Consider the following 17688-nt stretch of genomic DNA (forward strand, 5'->3'; position numbering starts at 1 on the left):
CATATAACGTGAGCTAACCCCTGAAATAAAAAATTAAAGTGCAAGATTTAAGCTCCAAAAGCGCATAAAAAGCTGAAACGAAGTTAATTAAAATGTTAAAGAAGAAATAAAAAATTTAAAACTAAGAATAAAAGCCTAGTCTCAAATGAATAATTTATCCTAATATCAAATAAATAGTCTCCCGGCAACGGCGCCAAAAACTTGACCGAAGAATTCGGTTGTGATTAATTCTAGCAAGCGGACTAGGTCAAGTTATAGTAAATGGACGAACAGTCCAAGTATCGATCCCACAGAGACTATTATTTAATTACTGAGATTCAATTATTTTATTTAATCTAGGCAAACAATAACGAGCGATTTGATTATTATTTCAACTAAATAAATTTTAAACTAATTTATGCGAATTTAATGGCTAAGTCAAATATCAGAGAAGCTTGGAACTTGGGGATTTTCAAATTTAATTAAAATGACTGGGAACACACGATGGTAACAAACTCTGGTTAAAATCATGCACTGGAATTAAATGATCACAGATTATTCAATATCACGATGCAATTCTCCAAATTAATTATAAATCTATTTCTAGAATTTATAATCATATTTTCATTTAACAGTCCAATTATTTCTAATTGAATTTAATTAAATAAAAACGCATTTATCAACAATAGAATTACAGCTGTCGCCTAAAATCGCACACTTAAACCGAATACTATTTCTAGTCGGTTTAATCGTGTGTTGATAATATTTCTGAAGCTAAATTTGATCTATTCCCTTTCGATTCAAGATCAACCAGCAAACATGCAAATAATTGGTCAGATTAAAAGCACGCAAATTACGCAAATATTAATCAATAACATAGAATAATTTTATAAATCAAATACTCCAACGAATAAACAAAAAACAATCGTTTGTCCCAATTGCGGTCCCGATCACAAAAGAAACTACTCCATAAATTCAAAACTAGAAACAAATCTATCAATTGAATTAATGACTGAAAATAATGAAAATGAAAGGGAAGAGAAAATCTCAGTTATGGTGTGCGGTTCTTGCGTGTTAAGCGCGTCTCTTTCTCTCGATTTTCTTCCAAGCCGTTGCCGTCTTTCAGAGTCGGAAATTTCTCCCCTTTTTCTCCAGAATTCGGCTGCCAAAATCCCGATCAAAAAATCCCGATCAAATCTCCTATTTTTTTCTTTTATTCCACCAAATCTTCGCGAATCTGATCTGCAATTACTGTACACGGACCCCGTGCATACATCCGGCATCGAGTCCGTGTAGTTGCGATTAATTTATTTTTCTGGGACACATTGGACACGGACCCCGTGCAGGGGTCCGGGCGAAGCTCCGGGCAATTTCGCAATTTTCTTTTCTCTCTGATGCTGGACACGAACCCCGTCTAGGGGTCCGTCTTCGGGTTCGAATCTATACGGTTAAACTCTTCTTTGGGGGTTGATGCACACGGACCTTTACACGAGGTCCGTGTAAGGGTCTGTGTTTAGACTCTTATCTTTTTCTCATATTCTTCCGGGTATTTCTGACGTGGTATTGCGGAATTTGACTTTTCCTTCATTTCTTTGGTTTTCATCCTCTTTTGGTCAAACCTGCAAATAGCCATAATGAGACGAATTAAGCGCAAAACTCGGAATAAAAATGCCAGATAAACACGAATACGACAAAATAGGATCCCTAAAATGCTATATAATTCGTGCTTATAAGTGACGTAGGAGTTGTTATTCTCCAACATCTATAAACAAATTTGTGCATATTTATTTATTGCATTTACTTATCATTTTCATTGCTTTTAAAGATGCATTGTTGAAACATTTTATGTATTCTTCAAATACCAAAATGTTACATACCAAGTGTTTGATAATGCTTCAACCAAAATATTTTAACTCATTCAACTTGCATATATCTTAAATGCTTTACAAAAATGTTTAATCGATTTCTACGAATGATTATTTTGAGTGGCTTCCGCTTGGTTTGAAAATCAAACTCGATTTAATTCATCGGTTTTCAATATTTCAATAACCGAGCTATTGTAACTCAATGATAATTCCCTTATTCGATCCTAACAAGCGGTATCAGAGCCAAGGTCACGGTTTCAATTCTCATTGATTGCAAATAGTGCAATTATTAGGAGGGATATTGTTGGGTACAATAATTGTCTTGACTTGGTAGAGCGATCGAACTGTGGTGCTTGAGCTGATGTGTGGTTTAAAATATTTGAGTTGCACTATTACCACTAGCTACAGTTTTTGGTAAAGTGACAAGCGATCGGTCCTACAATTAGTATCAAATATATTTCAATAATTCAATTGCATATTTTACAAAACTTATTTCATATTTATATTCATTTTAATTTCAAATTTTGATAACTTTAATTTTAATTGTTTTTTTAAAAAAAAAATATTTTTGTTTGGATCACGCATCGACAGTAAGAATCTGTTAGTTCAAATGATGTATATTAGAGATATGATAATAAATTATTGAATATGAATATACATGCATTTGGCTTATCTATACTATATTATTAATTGTGATATCCTTGGAGTAACTATTTTAAAGGATACCAAAATATTTAATTTCATAATTATATTTCTTACCCTACTAAAAACCTTCTCAGTCAATCCATATTTTACATTAAAAAAATATAAATAAAACTTCTTTTTAAAATCGAACAACTCTTCTAAATTAAAAATAATTTCGTGTTAATTATTTAATATTATTTGATCAAATTAAAATATTAGTAATACATGCAACGCCGTATGCATCGTTTACTAGTATAATATTATGAGGCAAAATATCAATTTTAGTATTGTATATATTGATGTGTGATATTTTCTGAGATGTCTACTGCTGTTTAAAATACTATTAATTTTTTTTTTGAAAGCTAATTCTCGAAAATGAAAATTTACAAGCATGCATGCAATAACTGCTGAAACTCACACATTTTAAAATAAGATGAATTTCATATTGAAAGATTACTGCAGTTAAGATATTTCCAAAACTTCTGTCGGACCATCAACATATAAAAGACAAAGTATGGAAATGTCCAAAACACTGCTATCTCATAACCATGATGTGCAGAAGAAATAAGGTCATTGGGTTAGCGTGCGCACATCCAGCCCCGCCTACTCAGTCTCTAGCGCCTCCAGTCTCCTCATCGATATGCTCACCTGCATCATTCACATTTAGTGAGTCTAAAGACTCAACACACTTGTACTGTTATAGCAAGTACATATACATAACAAGCAACAATGAAAAATACTATAATGAAAATACATTTCATATCGTAAAAATCGTATGCATAATCATAACATCTCGAAGCATAAATACTTTCCTAACATATCACTTCATATCAGCATATACGTGTTCGTTTTCTTAATTTGAATTATGTTCATTAGTTGTGACTTTCGTATTATCGTGTCATTTGATGGATTCATCTACGTGTAACTGTGATACCCGACAGCGGGGACATCAGCTGCAACATTACCCGTCCACTGAGCCCTGACCTTACATGTCATCGTATTAGTCACAACTAACTTTCATCCTTCAAAACATGTCATCATATTCATCACTTAATAAAATCATGCATATACATAAATTTGTCTTAGAATTAAGCATGCAGCGTATTTTTCATATTTACATAAAAAGTCATATACATGATATCATAAACATTTAAAACATGAACATACGTATTCGGGGCGCTATCAGGACTACTAACTCGACTCGAAGATGACCATGCTTAAACCATAATCCAAAGATTCCTAATCAAGCTTCACAAGATCTAATCTAACCCTCACTAAGCTCGGTCATAGTGACATATTAATTACCCAAACGAGACAATAGCACTTAAACTAAGAGCTCCTAAAACCCTGGACCAACGCCTAGGCGCTGACACTGTGGCACTGTGGCGCTTGATCAGCGCCTAGGCGCCACGACATCAGCGCTGCATGTTCGAAAAGCCAAGCGTTGTGGCGCCTAAAGGGCAGCGCCGCGGCGCTAATCCTGCGACAGAAAAACTTCCAAGCCCTTCTTTGCCACCTTCTACCATACTCCCAACCAACCCGAGCCAGCCTCGAACCAACAGTTCCTAGACCACCCTAGGACCCTCCTGCACTGACCTAACCCAAGCTCACAACCCCATGCACGTTGTAAGGCGTAAACACTCGCTAGCCTCCAAATACGACTCAAATGGGACCAACACTAACACATCTTGCCCGATCGGCCTCGAGACTCGGTCCAGCAGCTTTTGAGCCCTCCTAGGCCCCAGCTCAGACCCACCAGGGTCTAGTCCAAGGCTAGGAACAGCCCTTGCACAGTCGGCGCACCACAAACCTTCGATCTAGTCATAAGCCGCTAGTTTCTCAACACAAAGCGATCGATCCTCACCTAAACCGACCAAGCCTCGACTCCAGCCTTTACTCCTCCTCATTCTCGACATTATCAGCTCCCTAGCAACCCAAATCAGCAGCCTCTTTACACAAGGACAACAAAGGAAACTGTGAGTAGTATGAAGAATGCATGCGTGTTCATGGCAAAACCCTTGTAAAAACGAAATCATATTATGTATCTATGTCATATTCATACAACCGCACACGTAACAGCATAAAATAGCGTAAATGATGAGAAATGATCGTTTTTGGGCATGCATTTGCGTTAAAACGCTCTAAAATGTTGATATCTTCGCGTAGGACGAGCACCGGAGAGGAGGTGGATGATTTTCTTTGAAAACTCTTGAAGATTTCGAAGTGGCTGCTGGTTCTTGCCGTGAGGATGCTGTTGAATGAAAGGAAGGGGCGGTTGTGCACTTTAGATTAGGGTTAGGGTTAATATGTTTTTAAATAAAAGGGTTAGTGTTTAAATAAAATACAAAGCACTAATGGGCCCTAAATTAAATTTTAAAAGGATTAAAAAGATTTTGAACTCATTAAGCATTAAAACAAAACAACAACCCCAATAACACCCCCGAAAAGTATTTCGTTTTGATATGTTTTTGTAAATATTGTCTGAACCCTCAAAAAATCATCAGAATCGTTAAAATTTGCGTATCAGTTAAAAATATGACCGACAATTAAAAATACTCCACCGATGCCCAATTTCGAAATTCTCCCTGAATTACATCCCATATTAAATAATTAAAATTAATTATTTAATAAAAATATTTTTCCTGATTACCATCGGTCTCCGTTACTCGTTCGAGCGCAAAATACAACTAAACACCCTAATGCATGAAACTCTGAAATAACCAACCATCCATGTCATACTCATGCAATAAAATGCATAAAAATCAATAAACACGTATTTTAAATAAAAATTTATATTGCATACAGTTAGGTTACGTAGTTCGAATTTCTTTTTTTTTTTTTTGAAAGGATAGTTCGAATTTCCTAGATCTTACATTTTCAGTCATTTATGTTTGGTTGAATCAATTATATTTTCTAATTATGTTTTTTTTTAATATATATTTTAGTAGTTTTTTTCAAAATAATGTTATCTAATGACAATTATCGGATATGTACTTTTGTTTGACATTATAATTATAAATTTTAATAAAATTTATTTAATTACATCTTTGAAGAAAATAATTAATAAATTATAATTAAAAAATAATTAAAAAATATAAATAATTCAAGACATTATGAAAATTGACATTTTTTTAATCGTACTAATTATTAGGTAGTGCGCGGCTGCAAATATAAGGCAAAATCCTCGTATCATAGCAAACAATCAATACAGCAATCCAACAATGGCGAATTCGAGATCCGTTTCTTCTCTCTTCATCTCTCCGCTTTCTCTCCTCCGCCCCAGAGGCGACGCCTTCCTCTATCTATTTGCTCTGCTCTCCATCTTTTCCCTCCTCCTCCACAACCTGTCCGCCGCCGCCACCAACCCCCACTTTGAAGGCTTCGACGCCGATGATGACGATTTCCCACTCGAAGACTCCGATCAGGAACAAGTTGTTCCACCACTTCGTTCATCTCCGCCGCCTATCTCCCTGTCCACTTCCACTCCGGAGTCCCACCATGGCCCACCTGAATCCAAGATTCAACCAGACCACAACCCAAGTTCGAATTCCGTGAAGTCCCCTTCAACGTCGTCGTTTGAGTACTGGGATGAAGATGAATTTGAAGGGATTCCTGAGGATTTGGTTCCACCTCAGGAGAGTGATGTGAAACCCGAGTCTTCTTCTACTGGCGCTGATTCTGATGTGGGTCATCCCGAGAATACAGAGAACTCCAATAAATCGGATGTGAAATTTCCGAAGAAGTTGAGTTATTATACGGTTGAGATTGCGTGTGTTTCGTTTTTGATCATGTTTACGATAAATTATTTTACTGGAAAAAGAGAGAATGAGAATCTGGCGTTGGCGTGGGCGAGTAAATTTGCGTCTAGGGACTCGATTTTTGAAAAAAACTTTAGCTTGTTGGGAGTTGGGGAGACAGATGATTCTCCCCTTTTGTTGCAGGAAGGGCAGAATGTATTTAAGTTCTATGCCAGCGGTAGGAGGTTCTGCTCCGGACTGCTAGCCACCATGGAGCTTAAGAGTAGACATGATATGATATCAAAGTTGTATAACATGGTTGTGCCTTGCAAGGATGAGATCACGTTTGAGGTTTATATGAATGATGATGCTATGGATCATGTGGTTTTTGCCTTGGCGAGGAGGAAATTGGCAAAGACAATGCAGAAGGAGATGAAGGACTTGCAGAAGTTTGCTGGGTTGGTGGCGCCTCCCAGTGGGAAGAAGTGGATAACTGAGGAGTTGCAGGCTGTTTCGGAGTCGAAGGAAGTTGCTGGGGATTTGATCAATGATGTTGTTCTGGATCAGGTAATGTCTTGATCTTACTTGCGGCCTTTTATGCACTGAGTGTGTGTGAAATGAAATACCGAAACAATGTAAGGTTTGATATGTATTTGGCTATTTGCATGGTTCGCCACCAAAATCAGTTGGGGTACCCCGGATGGGTCCAACTCAGGCCATGAATTTACTTTTTCGTGCTAGGATTTTAAACCTAATGAAATTTACGAACAATTGTGATTCTTAATGCTTGTATAGTTTGGAGGTCCTTAGGATACGGTTTCAGTGAGTACCTGACATGAGGGTCCTATAAGGTTTTGAGGAAAATGATGAGTGGAACTGTTTTAGGTGTGCTGTTTGGCTCTAAAACTTTGTTCTTCTGGTGTTGTGAAAGAAAAACGCTGAAGGAAACATAGAAATATGGTATATCGATATTTACAACAATTATATTGTGAAATTTTGTATTGAAATTATCACGAGATTTTGATAAATAGAATTTTTGTGTGGTAAGAATTGTGGTACAAATTTGGTTGTACGCGTAGCATTATTCGTTTTGAAATCCCAAACTTTTTAAATGTTTCTTTAATTTTTATGTTACTTTTTTTAGTAGGATTCATTGGTCCCCGTTTCAAGTTTCTCAGAGTAAATTTTGGGTTTGTTGTTCCTTGGTTGAACTTTGGGTTGTGGAATATATGATTATCCTAGATGTAGTTATGCTTATGAAGAAACACGAAAGAGTGGACCATCTGTTTTTGTTATTAGCTGTATTCTTCTTTATTTGATGATTTCCTTGAGATGATGTGTTCATTTGGATTGTTGGTGGTCCTACTAGCTAGTTCTAGGTATATATGCTACCTGGTTGAGATATTGGCAATTGATCCATTATTCTCAATCTTGAACGGATTAAAAAAATGGTTCCTATTCCAACACATATTTTAATGTATGTAAGGGAGTAATAGTTGGCGAGAAACTTGAGACAAAAGGTGAAGTCGACTGCAATTTGGTATATGTTGGCTAATTGTATGTCATCTGTGTGAGGCGGAAACTACCGGAAGCCTCCTGTGGATGCAGAGAGTTGCCAGTTGAAACTCAGTAAAAATTGGCATATGTGGAGCTCTTTTATAACAGGGGTATTAGAAAACAATGGTTTTCATTCTGCTCCTGTTAACTTATAATGGTCTTATCTTGTGGGGGCCTGTGGGGAATCAGTTGCCATCTTCTTTGAGTTTGAACTTTGAATTGTCACCTTTTGTCCTTGGTAAGCTATATTGGTCTAATTTAGGATGGATGGGGAGGAGATACTGCAATTTAAATTTTTGGGGGATCAAAAAACGCGTACGACCAAACTCATGCCAAGTTTGGAAAACCAAAATTTTAAACTGCTCTGAAAATGTTGAGGGGACATAGCAAATTGAAGTTGTTTGGTTCTCTTTCTCCCTTCCACTACAGGCTTAGTTTGCCCAAGTGACATCTTGTGCATTCTGGACATTTCATTAAGTCTCCAGCTTCACATTCTGTGTAATCACCTTCATTCTCTGGACTTGGCTGCTTGATTTGTGACGTTGACATTGATCTATTACCTGAAAGAAGCTCTATCATTTCTTTTATTTTTTTTATTTCTCCATCTAGTTTACAAAGAATTTCATGCTATTCTGTTGTCACTATGAAAAACGAATTCGGTATTCTTTTGACAGCTTTACCCTGTTTTTCCTTGGGGATATGTCATGATATTTTTTGGGATTTCTGAAGGTTTTTGGTGAGAAGGCTTTTGAGAAATTCGGAAAGTTATTCATCTCGATGCATTTTTCTGATCAACAAATTGGCTCGAGCAAGAAGATGCTGGTGTTTAAGTTTGCTCTTCCTGATGCTAATCATATGGCTGACATGACTCGTTTGGTTGCACTTGTTCCCTATTACATTGATCTAGTTGGCCGATATAAGCTCAGTTCACATGTAAGTAAAATTATCCATCTGCACACTTGGAACATTTAAGCATTATGATGTAGCCGATCACTTTCTGAGCTGCAACTCACGTGTTTCAGGCTCGAGCTAAAACAGAAGTAGCAAGAGCCAAAGTTGCCCAAGAGATTTATAAAGAGATTCAGAATGCCAGGCAAGAAGCATTACAGAAAAAGAAAGCCGACCAAAGAAAGAAGTTGGAGGAGGTTGAAGCAAAGCTAAGTGCTGAGGCTCTTCGGAAGAAGGAGGCAAAAGAGCATGCTCGCCAAATGAAGAAAGCCATGCCGAAAATGAAGATGAGTAGGGCTGGTTAGATCCTAGGTTCCAGCTTAGGTATTATATCCTCATGCAAGTTGGTGTCATTTTTACCCTCTTGATTATTTGGTTTACTTCTCTTTCAAATAAGGGAAGATGTTACTTGTACGTCACTAGTTGTGTACCTTAAACATTGGTACGAGGTTGTCTTCGTTCAACATTACCACTTGGTTTTTGAATGTAGCATTAGTTCTAATATGAAGAAATCCGTGTGTATTAGGATCAAAGGAAGAGATGAGTTGGTCTCATTCCCAGCATTTGAGTTCAAAATTGCAAGTGTTTCTTGGTCAGTGCAGTATAGTTGACAAAAAACTGTGATCCTTTATACAGCAAGTTTTGAATCCTCATGTCATTGTTTTCGTTAGTTTAGTAACATAAATATCATAATGTGTATTATTAAAAGTTAGAACAAAAACTTGTGTGAGATGATCTCACGGATTGTATTTTGTGAGACGGATCTCTTACTTGGGTCATCTATGAAAATGTTTTACTTTTTATGCTAAAAGTATTACTTTTAGTGTGAATACCGGTAGGATTTACTCGTCTCACAGATAAAGATTCGTGAGACTGTCTCACAATAAATCTACTCAAAGGCTATTATTATTACACGTATTTTTATTTGTGTTTTTCTTGCTTTTATTTTTGGGTTGGTGAAGATTTGCTTGAATCCAGGGCAAGCCAAACTGTAAAGCAATTTGCGAGGAGGAAGGTTTTCTATTTGGCAAATGTAAAGAGTGGTTCCTACGGTGCATGTGTTCCAAAGATTGTGGATCTGGCGGCAGTGGTGGAGGCGGTGATTATGGTGGAGGGGGTGGCAGTGCCAGAGGTGACACAGGTGAAGAAGGTGGTGGCGGGGGAGATACAGGAGGTGGCGATGCAGGTGGAGGAGGTGGAGACTATGGTGGTGATGGTGACGCTGGCGGTGGTAGTGGAGAAGCCCCTCCAACTTTCAACTAGGAATTGGCATAAAAAAGAGTTTAAAAAAAAACAAAGATTATTCTTAAAATAATGTACTAAGTTTATTACGTCGAAGAAAAAATGGGAAAATATATTATATTTGAAACAAAATATAATTATATTTGAAACATTTGTGCTATTAATTTCGTATTTTCCATCTTATTTTCGTGATGATTAGCAATTCCTAAAAAAAAAACTTCCAGTGTTGTAAAGGAAATTACGCACACAGACTCAAAAGACAAAAACCAAAAAATAGTATAAAAAAGACAAAAACCAACAAATAGTATATACAAAATCTCTGAGAGGATTAAAATTTTGCTCGCAGTTGCATTATTATTTCCATCCGTTACATGACTCCATGAATTCTGAATACATGTTATTGTACGATATTATCAAGTCCATACATAGACTTGTCCTGACTCTATTGTCGTATCATTTTTGTCTGCTAAATGAGTGACAAATGACATACAATATTTTTAAATAATTTGCATGTCTCGTCACATACATAAAACAGAGTGATATGACGTTTGGAACGTCCTGACTGACAACTGCCACATTGTTGGTCATTAGACCAGCAAAAGTTGCAGTGACCAGTGAAAGTCTTACCGTCGAAATGTTGCTAAGGAGAGTCGATTCTGAAACTTTTTCCTGAAGAAGATTGCAAGAGCTGAGCCCACGAGTGGCCAAGTAGTGACGATTGCAATGTATCCAAGCAGCCACAGAGATTTCCGGTTCTGACGAGAAATCTGATTCAATGATTTCTTGACAGGACCAACATGTTTCGTGTCTAGGGGCTGAGTGTGGTCGAGCCCTGAAGTTTGCTTTCCTTCGATAAAATACATATCTTGGGTCTTGTTTTGATCCGCGTTATCTAGACGTTGAACTCCTAAATTAACTTCATCGCCTACCGCAGTAACAATGCCATCCTCCACAATATGTACGTATGGGGCGTGATCTATTGATGATCGAATTGGAGTGTTGAAGGAAGAATCTGGCATCTGCACAAGTTGTAAAAAAAGTTCAGCCGTCTGTAAAACCTGAACGTATACGTGATGCTACAATTTGTGGCAGAATGGTAGTTGCATGTTTAATAGTGAGATGGGCGATACAATATCAGTGTCTGATAGATCATCGAAGTGTGCAAGAATTATCTTATATAATATATACTTAACATGTTTAAGGTGTGTAGTTTCTACAATATTTTTTCCACCAGTTACTCTAAACTAAAGACAAAATCGGTATGCGATAGTGCAAGGAATTGGTTCCTTCTCTCGATCTTGCTTTCAGATCAAAATCATGATTTGAGAAAGCATTGGTCTTTTTAAGCTACTGGTAGTTTACCAGAATATTCAATGTCAAGCAAAAAAGGTGAAAAAGAAAATCTTGTGTAGGAAATATTAATGAGCTATTGTTGGTTTTACCTCTTTTTTGCGACGGCTCAGTGGGCTGGATTGTAGAACACTGAAAAATTCCTCGACAGCCCTCACCCACCTACGAGAGAAAACGATAAAATTGCGTGTGATTAATTTTTCATAAAATATTTCATGCTACAGTATCCTGGTTTCTTTCACATTCGATATATGTATGTGCTACATCCCACGGTATTATGTGTTTTTATGCGTCAATCCAAATAACATGAAACATGCGTCAGTCCAAATAACATGCAAAACGAACTAAAGGCAGTCATAGCAAACGTCGACTGCACATTGGTAACACTGATTTCGCAAAAAGAAAAAAGATGAAGCTGAGGAAATAGAACAATATATGTAGATTCTAGCATTAAATTCATCAAAATGTCAAATTACAGTATGAGAGCATTGTTTACCAGACACTTTTTGCTGTTAGCCCTTCAAAGTATGGTAAGTGTCCACCATGCTGTGTGGTAGCCAATACTATATTGCTATTTAACCTGAAAATTTTATTTATGATTTATTATCACAACCACAAGCCTTCTCAACAAATAAAATAACAGAAAACTATAAATATTCAAGTCAGTAGAACACTGCCGTCTGCTTAGGGACAACCTTTTCCTTGAAATTAAAATCAAGGACTACGTTAAACACTATGAAATCCATTCACTTTACTGCCAGAAAAAAACAAAGTGAATGCTGGCAAAATAGTGGTTCAACTGTGACACTCATTCCGATACAAGATTTCCTAGATGAAAGCAACTACGAAACCTGTATCCTTAAAGTTGCCAGAAATATATCTTGCTTATTGAGAAATTAGTCTATTGTATTTCCAGTCAAAGTGGTGAGGCATCTGCTTTTTTCCTTTTATATGGCCAGATTTTGTCCTGTTTTACTTTGGTTCATAAATGCCGGTTCAGTTATAACTACCATTCTCAATTAAAAATAGAATCTCCTACTTAGGAACATATCTTGTCACGCCTCGAGCCCGGACCCGCGGCTGCGTGACTGCACAATGGACCCCTATAGCAACTACTTCGTATTCGTCCTCGCTTTACGAAAATGGTTAACCCAAGTTGCTATAGAAGTCCATTGTAAACCATTATAAACTTATTTTAAATCTTTGATTTTTTCACGTGGAACAAGAGTATCACATATCTGAAAACGTAAAACATTTGTATGGAAAACGTAAGAGAAACCAATGGCTTCAGGACTTAAAATAACAACTTGAACTTGGTTTCGGTTAGTGTTTCTTGAATGACTGCCACATCTAATATGGGTGATTCGAATCATCACAATCACTTGACAGAGTTCAAAATAACTCACAAAATTTTGATCCAATCTTACTACAAATTGATAAAAAAAAAATCTCATGTAAATTACGTACCGGCACTCGTCCCGTGGAATTGCTTCACTTGTACAAACCGGATCGTCTAAAGAGCTAATGCATAGAAGGGGTACCGCTACACTTCCCACGAAATTAGCACTGGCACAACGCCTATAATATGTATCCACTGTCTGAAGAAAAAACGAGTCGATCATTGTACATCAGACATATGAAGAAGCCAAGCATTGTTACCTCAAAATTACCAAGAACTCGAGTTGCACAATCATCGAAGTCCCGAACAGAACGTGACTGAAAATCAGAAGAGTAAATTACATTTAGTTGGCAGAATTTCATCAAGTTTGACCGCATACAATCATCTGCTACATATCACTGAAAAGTTCCTTGACAAGATCAGCCATGTCAAATAGAAACTTGAAGGCAGTGAGGCCTTAAAAATTCAGTCTGAAAAAGGTAGCATATGGTTCCTAAAATGAGAAACGAAGTTTGGAATGACAGGCAACTTTAAATTATTTTTAGACCAACTTCTGATGTGCATAATGACAAATCAGTCGCAAGAACATACGTTACCTTTTTAACACCTTCCCAGTTTGACAGACGAGATAGGACAGCCTCATGCCTACAAAATTTCATGTTTTAATCAAGTTGCCTAACTGACTTACTCAAGGAAAATTCAGGAGAATTTGGTAATTCTCGAACTACAAAATTTTACTTATGCAGGGCGGCCGCCGGCCATCAATGCATGTAGTTTTGAAACAAAATTAAAGAAAGTACAAGAGACTCACAAATTTGCGTAATCTTTCAAGCCAATGGCCAAAGCTTTATTGTAAAACCTTTGTATAAGTCTTCGGTTCATAAACCTGTCACAAATCTGGAAAACAGATTCCTGTAAGAGCACCAAATAACGCACCATACAAGCCAACCAAGAAAGCAGTTGTTAGAGGGACATCCAACTTTTCCAATTAGCTATGTCGAAAACCGATTAAGTTTGACATAGTTATGGGTACACAATAAAGGGAAAATGTTTCAAGCTTAACAAGGGGTGCAAATAAAATTGTAATCAAGTCTAGATTCCGGGGTGAGAACGACCAAACTTTGGGAATTTTTTTTTCAAATGTTAAATATAGGTTGTTCGTATAACCAACCTAATTTCTAAAAAGTTTGAAGACAAACATAAAAAGCAAAACCTGTTACAGAGATTTTAGAAAAAGGAAAGAATGTCTGGAAAATCTATTGATGATGGATATTCTCAATTTCTCATTCAAAAGTTACTTTAAGAGATCCAAGTTCCAAGTCAAGGAAATGGTAGCAGAAAAAGAAATTTGAAAGGCACCAACCAGAGGGTCCCAAGGAGAACAGACGGCTGCAGCTCCAATAATTGGGACATTAACCCCATCCTCGCCAAGATATTTAACCTGAAACATCAACTCAAAACAAAAGCAAAAATATGAACATGCATACTGATGAATCTCCAATGATTGGGACAGTAACCCACTATCTCGCCAAGATATCTAACCTGAAAAATCAACCCGTAACAAAGGAAAAATATGAACATGCATAAAGATGAATCTCGCTGACCAGCTTCCACCTCAAACATGAAGTCAAAATTAGACAGAGACCTAAGAAAGAATTAAACCGGGTACCCTGGTGGTTGTATAGCAAAAATATTCAGAATGTGTACTAATTAGTATTCCAATCCAAGCATTATAAGCATCCAGAATGCATATTAATCATTCTAATCTAAGAGGCTCTAGATAGCCAAAAATCTGCAGCCATATTTCCAAATGTCTAGTTCACTCTCCATCTCACTACTAAGGCATGGACGCATGGTTGATGGTCCAAAAATACTTGATAATCTTCCTCAGGGAAAAAAATAAACAGACAGATATGTTTAAAAATGTACTTTCACAATATTAACATGACCAAAATGAGAGAATTATAAATGCATCTCAACCAGGATATTTATTAAATCATGATGATTTCTCATACCAGAATATTAGCACCAATGCTAGTGCCAATGACAAATAGAGGAGCTTCAGGGAATTGACAATGGAGATGGTCAATAATTTTTCGTACATCCTCTGTCCACCCAGCACTATAGAAGCAATCAGACTGTTGCAAGCAATTCATAGCAGTTTCATTGTCACAAGTAAATGCCATAGCACTAGTAAAGTATAAAATTCATTAATGCAAAGTCAAGCATATCGAGGAATAGGAGTGATAGTTTTAGATGTGATTTCCTTACGAATTAATTACGTTAATCTGCCCAAAATCAGCTTCAATGGTGGATACCCTAGAAAACTAGATAGAGTTAAATGAACTTGTTCCATCATCTTCGTTCCTTTGCATCTTACCCCTCTTCCATATATAATATTTGTTGATTCAACTAATCAAGCAACAATACAAGTTGAAAAAAAATCACAAAATTCACACTAAAAAAGGATATCCCTATCCAAAGCCATTTGTATCAGATATTAGTTGAAATGTTTACTAGGATGTATACTCACAGTTATTGATACACCCCCAAGTCCTCTGTGATTGGTCACAACAACATCCCAGTCATGCTTAGCCATCTTGAAAGCCAAATGCTTGACATACTGTACAACACATAAATTACATATTATACGCCAGAGACACGGGATAAATGAGGATGCCACCTAAATCTGAAAAATGTTATTTTTCCTCTCTAACTAGAGATAAAAACGAATAGACCTTCAAATAAACATTTTTCTCTCTGACAAAGTAAACTTAGAAAACTGGCAGCATGGTTTTGGGAGGAAGACTAAATAAGAAAAGCAACCCAGGTTTCAGTTTTCGGATTATAAACATAATATTTCAAGCAAATAGAACATTAACATGGTTGTAAAAAGCTAAATAACTTACAGCAGAATCTGAATCACTTGTTAAGCCTGGAATGATGATAATGAGGGGATTCTTATTATCTTGCTGCACCTCATTATTTTCTTGAATGACTAGTTTCTTCACTAAAGAGAAAATGACAAAATTAGTTTAAATTTTATGTAACTGGGATGTGATATATGCAATATACAAAAATCCAAAAATTTTAACTAGCGGAGATATATAATTTATTGGGATGTCAGACAATGTAAGTTAGCAATCTATCGATCTAATGCATCTTTAAAGTCTGATGCAGCATATTAATTGATCGAGTACATACATTTGCTGAAATCACTGAAAAAATTGTAGGTAAGAATATGGTCACATGAAATCTGATAAAAGTACGCTCAAGCAGTTAGGATTGAAGGTCCTTATCTTGAATCAACTAAAACAAGGAGAGTATGAACTACTAAACTTTGAGAAATTACTTCAATACCAATAGAAAGAGTTACATAAATCTCCTACTCCCTTTCTGTCGGTTAGAGAAAACTAATAAGGTTAAACCAAAGGTTAATGCTTTCTGTAGCCATCTAGAGTAGACTTTTCTCATGTTCTTCTGGATATCTATATTACATCCTAAATATCAATAAAGGAGTAGTAAGAAACTTGTAATTTTCAAAGGTTAAGTTCATTTTAAATCCTTATGGGAATAGAGTTTAAGCTCAAATGAGCTTACTCTAACATAATGAATGTCATTTCTTTGAGCAAACAATGAACATTTGGAAAAACCACATACTTCATACCACAACAATCAAAGATGACCAAGCAAGAAACCGCTACCTTCAGGATTCTTCACCCAATCCAAAGCAATAGTCCCACCATCAGAAGTAATAAAAAGCTGTCTGGACACTGCATCAGATTAGTACTACTTCGTTTAAAAAATATGCTGAACTATTCGATACTGCGATGTTTGTTGTGCAAAAACTCTATAGTATTTATAAACAAAAAAATAGAATGCTTCTCATCAAAGGCTAGGTGATTTGATCAGTTTAAAACACTGGATTCAAGAACAAAACCTCACCTTCTATAATTGACAAAGGGAGGATTCCCTAAATAATGTATAAACAGAGTCTGCAGATGGGGACTGCACAACCATGGAGTCGATAAGTACCTGCTTACAATCATCCATATTGGGAAAAAAAAAATCAAACAAAAATATTACCTCAATATCAATAAACATCTAAAAAATCAATGAACCGGAAAATCAAAACTAAACACAAAAAAAGAGTTAGAGGTTTAATTAACACGCAGGATTTGGATTGAAATACAATCAATTGTGTAGACTTACCTTCCATGGAGAATCCGACACTTGGAAACTACATCGTGATAGACTTCCGATAAAGGATTGAAAGTCAAAGTCACAGGCTGTCCCTTGAATCCGGACAATAAATCTTGGAGTATATGAATCTCCAAAAATCGATACAGAAATACAATTGTGATCAAGAAAATTCCCCAAAAATAGTGAGAAATTGGCACCGATATCGCCGCCCGGAGCAACGCCTCGTACGGCGATATCGCCGCCTCAACATCAGCGAAGGATTCCATTGCCATAGGATTATGATATATCAAAAATCAGTGCTGTTCCCCACAAGTTCAACTAAAAAAATAGTACGTATTCGCCAAGGAAAATGGAAACCGAGCTTGGTTGGAAGTAGTAGAATTGGCCCATCGGAACGAAAACTTTGACAAATCACAATGCGACACGTCTGCTTCTAGACAAGTGATTCTACATCATTGTTTCTTCCGTTGACCGATCTTTTTCTTTTGTTCATAAAATATTAATTTAATTTGATTTTATATGTGGATGAGTTAAATTATTTTTGCTCTCTAAAATATATATAGTGTTTGGGAAAAAAGTTAATTTTCACATTAAATAATTTTTTATGTGAAAAATATTAATTCAACTGGATCGACAAACTAATTTAGAGTCGATATAAAGCATTTTTTTAATTTGAGTGGATCTTTTGTGAAATGGTCCCACGAATCTTTAACTGGGAGACGGA

At 36.3% G+C, this 17688-nt stretch overlaps 2 protein-coding genes across 2 annotated transcripts; one reads left to right on the forward strand and one right to left on the reverse strand.

Moving 5' to 3' along the window:
- Positions 1–5690: 5690 nt before the first annotated feature.
- Positions 5691–9324, forward strand: LOC140813822 (uncharacterized protein At5g49945-like). The gene is made up of 3 exons (XM_073172574.1): positions 5691–6832; positions 8552–8755; positions 8845–9324. The coding sequence occupies exons 1-3, from the start codon at positions 5750–5752 to the stop codon at positions 9073–9075; spliced, it is 1518 nt and encodes a 505-aa protein (XP_073028675.1). The 5' UTR covers positions 5691–5749; the 3' UTR covers positions 9076–9324.
- A 997-nt stretch (positions 9325–10321) lies between these two features.
- On the reverse strand, positions 10322–17348 carry LOC140813776 (embryogenesis-associated protein EMB8-like). Its single transcript, XM_073172490.1, has 14 exons — positions 16974–17348; positions 16707–16796; positions 16466–16527; positions 15671–15771; positions 15295–15384; positions 14777–14899; positions 14125–14202; positions 13573–13658; positions 13358–13406; positions 13022–13078; positions 12830–12960; positions 11859–11942; positions 11455–11524; positions 10322–11031 (listed from the first exon to the last, which is right to left on the reverse strand). The coding sequence occupies exons 1-14, from the start codon at positions 17234–17236 to the stop codon at positions 10636–10638; spliced, it is 1680 nt and encodes a 559-aa protein (XP_073028591.1). The 5' UTR covers positions 17237–17348; the 3' UTR covers positions 10322–10635.
- Positions 17349–17688: the final 340 nt, after the last annotated feature.

The sequence above is a fragment of the Primulina eburnea genome, chromosome 15 (assembly GCF_022965805.1).
Source record: "Primulina eburnea isolate SZY01 chromosome 15, ASM2296580v1, whole genome shotgun sequence".
Lineage (NCBI taxonomy): Eukaryota > Viridiplantae > Streptophyta > Magnoliopsida > Lamiales > Gesneriaceae > Primulina > Primulina eburnea.

Excerpts from the sequence above, each read along its gene's own strand:
- LOC140813822 (XM_073172574.1), top strand. The coding sequence starts at position 5,750 with ATGGCGAATTCGAGATCCGTTTCTTCTCTCTTCATCTCTCCGCTTTCT. Across the intron at positions 6,833-8,551 it reads ATGATGTTGTTCTGGATCAG|GTTTTTGGTGAGAAGGCTTT; the intron begins GTAATGTCTTGA and ends GGATTTCTGAAG. Across the intron at positions 8,756-8,844 it reads GATATAAGCTCAGTTCACAT|GCTCGAGCTAAAACAGAAGT; the intron begins GTAAGTAAAATT and ends CACGTGTTTCAG.
- LOC140813776 (XM_073172490.1), bottom strand. The coding sequence starts at position 17,236 with ATGGCAATGGAATCCTTCGCTGATGTTGAGGCGGCGATATCGCCGTAC. Across the intron at positions 14,900-15,294 it reads TTGGGGGTGTATCAATAACT|TCTGATTGCTTCTATAGTGC; the intron begins GTGAGTATACAT and ends TGCTTGCAACAG. Across the intron at positions 11,032-11,454 it reads TGAGCCGTCGCAAAAAAGAG|ATGCCAGATTCTTCCTTCAA; the intron begins GTAAAACCAACA and ends CAACTTGTGCAG.